Source organism: Oratosquilla oratoria, chromosome 3 (assembly GCF_046742065.1).
Source record: "Oratosquilla oratoria isolate Oo_2021 chromosome 3, ASM4674206v1, whole genome shotgun sequence".
Taxonomy (NCBI): domain Eukaryota; kingdom Metazoa; phylum Arthropoda; class Malacostraca; order Stomatopoda; family Squillidae; genus Oratosquilla; species Oratosquilla oratoria.
The window spans coordinates 911,568-914,606 of NC_134779.1; the positions used below are offsets into that span (position 1 = coordinate 911,568).

At 41.6% G+C, this 3,039-nt stretch overlaps 1 protein-coding gene across 1 annotated transcript; it reads right to left on the reverse strand.

Moving 5' to 3' along the window:
• Positions 1-422: 422 nt before the first annotated feature.
• On the reverse strand, positions 423-1,319 carry LOC143020000 (protein FAM200C-like). Its single transcript, XM_076176092.1, has 2 exons — positions 1,128-1,319; positions 423-884 (listed from the first exon to the last, which is right to left on the reverse strand). Exons 1-2 carry the CDS (start codon positions 1,317-1,319, stop codon positions 423-425), a joined length of 654 nt encoding a protein of 217 aa, XP_076032207.1.
• Between the last annotated feature and the right edge of the window lie 1,720 nt (positions 1,320-3,039).

Below are 3,039 nucleotides of genomic sequence, written 5' to 3' on the forward strand. Positions count from 1 at the left end.
GAAAAAAATAAAGAACATGGAAAAACTCAGCCAAGCATACACCGCAGAGTAATCAAACATACACTCAATGCAATTTTTGGTGTTGCTTATGTGACACCAGTTTATCTAATTGAGGTTTTGTGTTGGTCAGAGCCACCCTCATATAGTGGAACAGCTCACCTTGAAGGCGGTTCCGGACGGTTGTTTTGATCAGAAGCGTGGTGGAGAATGCCTTCTCACACAAGTAGCTTTTTGGAAATGGAATTATCTTCTCCAACGCTGCCTTCGCCAGTTTTGGGTACGCTACCAACTGATCACACCAAAAAAACAGACAGTGGTAATGTACGGAATCTTGTCTGACAACCATGGTTCACCTGAAGATTAATAAGCTCCTCCTTCAGGTTGTCAGCATCACTCATGTCTGCCAGGAAGGGTTGCTGAATTCATTCTGGAAATGTCTGATCCTTGGGAAAGTACTTTGATATGGTGGTCTCAAGGTGCGAGAGGTGAGCAACAACTTTTTCTACAAGCATGGGACTGATTGTCTTATCCCCCAATTTCTCTTCAAAGCTACGAAAACTTCCCACACTCCCTCCCTGGGTTCGACGCTTCCAGAGTGAGAGCTTCCTTTTGAAGGCTTCTACCTTCTCTGTAGAAAGATTGTTACTAGGAAACATGCCTTGCATGGACAAGTTAAAGTAATTCAAAAGGCTGAAAATATCTACCAGGTAGGAAAGAGAAAGGTTCAACGTTTCGTTCTCGAATTTTTCATCTAAGTTACTCTGATACTCTCGGAGAAATATTGCAATCTCATCATTTAGCTCTGCAATATGAGTCAAGATTTTCCCACGGGAGAGCCACCGCACTTCTGTGTGGAAGAGAAGAACATGATGTTCATTTCCCATCTTCTCACAAAATAGCATGAAGACTCTGTGGTTTAAAGGGCGACTCCGGATAAAATTCACAACTTGAATACAGACAGACAGAACTTCTTTGAGGTGAGGCGGCAACGACTTTGCCGCCAAAGCATGGCAGGGGAGAACACAATGCTTCACAATGATATCTGGTATCCTCTACTTTAACAGAGCAGCCAAACCAGACCTATACCTTATCATGGCTGGGGCACTATCTGTGCAGACCTAGTTTACCCATTTGATCTGATGTTTCTCAAAGAACTTGTCCACGAGTCGGAATATATATGCTGCTTTCGTCGTCGTTTGCAAAGCCTCGTAGAACAGGGATTCATCTTTAATTTCACCATCCTTGATGTTCCGGGTATACAGAATCAGCTGACTCATGTTGGAAACATCAGTGGATTCATCTAACTGCAGATATATCATGTGAGCAAAAAATTGCATACAAGGATGCTCCATCAAAAATGGGATACAATCGTACATTGCCCACAGGAAGGTTTACGACAGTGCTATGCTAAAGCAAGATAACGATAGAGAAGAAGAAGAAGAAGAAGAAGAAGAAGAAGAAGAAGAAGAAGAAGAAGAAGAAGAAAAAGAAGAAGAAGAAGAAGAAGAAGAAGAAGCAGAAGGAAAAGAATACTAAATAGTACCTGTGCACATATATGTTTCAGGACCCTCCTTCTTTATCACAAACCCTCCCTCTCCTTCACCCCGCCACCCCAATTTCTCGCCCTGCTCATTCATCGAGTTTGTGCCTCTCATTTCCCTTCATTCTTCCTTCATTAAACCTATTTCATCTCTCATTTCCCCAAGTCGTGATTCTTGCCTTCCCTCAGAAGCATTTGAATCACCCATATTCTTATTTTTATTTTATTTTACACCGGCCATTGGCTAATGAATGCATCTCATATTTCTAACCAAAAAGTATTCGCCACCTTTTGCTTATTTCTTGCATTTCTAACCCACCAGTAGCTACATAAAAATAGCTATAACTCACATCATATGAATATACACATCCATATATGTATATACGTACATATATGCATAAGTATATACATAAGGACATAAATACATACGTATATACATACATACATGCATACATACATACACACACACATACATACATACATACATACATACATACATACATACATACATACATACATACATACATACATACATACATATATACATGCATACATAAATACATGCGTACATACAGACATGCATACATACATAGATACATTCATACATACATATATACATACATACATACATACATACATACATACATACATACATACATACATACATACATACATACATACATACATACATACATACAAACAAACATACATATCCACATACATACATACATACATACATACATACATACATACATACATACATACATACATACATACATACATACATACATACATACATATACCAAGGCTTATTCCCCCTTACAAGGGAGGTAGCCAAAAAGGAAAAGGCATAAAATCATTCCCACCCATTCCATCCCTGAATACACTCCACACCCCTCCACCCTCCATCTTATCTTAGCACCTCCTGGATGACGGGTCATCCCTGCACCTTGTCCACTGCCCTGGGTCAGAAGCAATGTCGTAAGACGCAGCACATCTACAGCAAGGCCGCTTCATTAAATCGGCGACCCCCCCCCCTCTCCGTCCCCCCATTGCATAAAAGGAGAAGACGGGGAGAAATCCCTTCGGGCTGCGTCAAATTTTGCTCACACATACTACCTCACCCCCATCCCCCCGCCCATTCCACCTCATGCATCACAACATAATCCATATACAACCATTCTCCATTCACCCCTGTCTTCTGTCCTCTCCCGTCCTTCCTCAACAGACATTCCCCTCATCCCCAAAGCCCCCTTCACCCCATCCATCCACCTCATCCTAGGACGTCCCCTCATGTTCACTCCCTCCACATCTGCCTTCCATACCTCTTTTACTAGTCTTTCTTCACTCATTCTTTCCATGTGTCTAAACCATCCTAACACTCTTTCATCAACCCTATCTCCCAACTCCCTTTCCACCCCTGTTCTCCGCCTCAACTCCTCATTTCTCACTCTATCTAGCCTAGTAACCCCCATCATACTTCTCAGACACATTCAAAC

Coding starts and splice junctions, on each gene's coding strand:
- LOC143020000 (XM_076176092.1), bottom strand. CDS start 1,319: ATGATATATCTGCAGTTAGATGAATCCACTGATGTTTCCAACATGAGT. Junction 885..1,127: donor AGAAACATCAGATCAAATGG/GTAAACTAGGTC, acceptor TTTTGTGAGAAG/ATGGGAAATGAACATCATGT.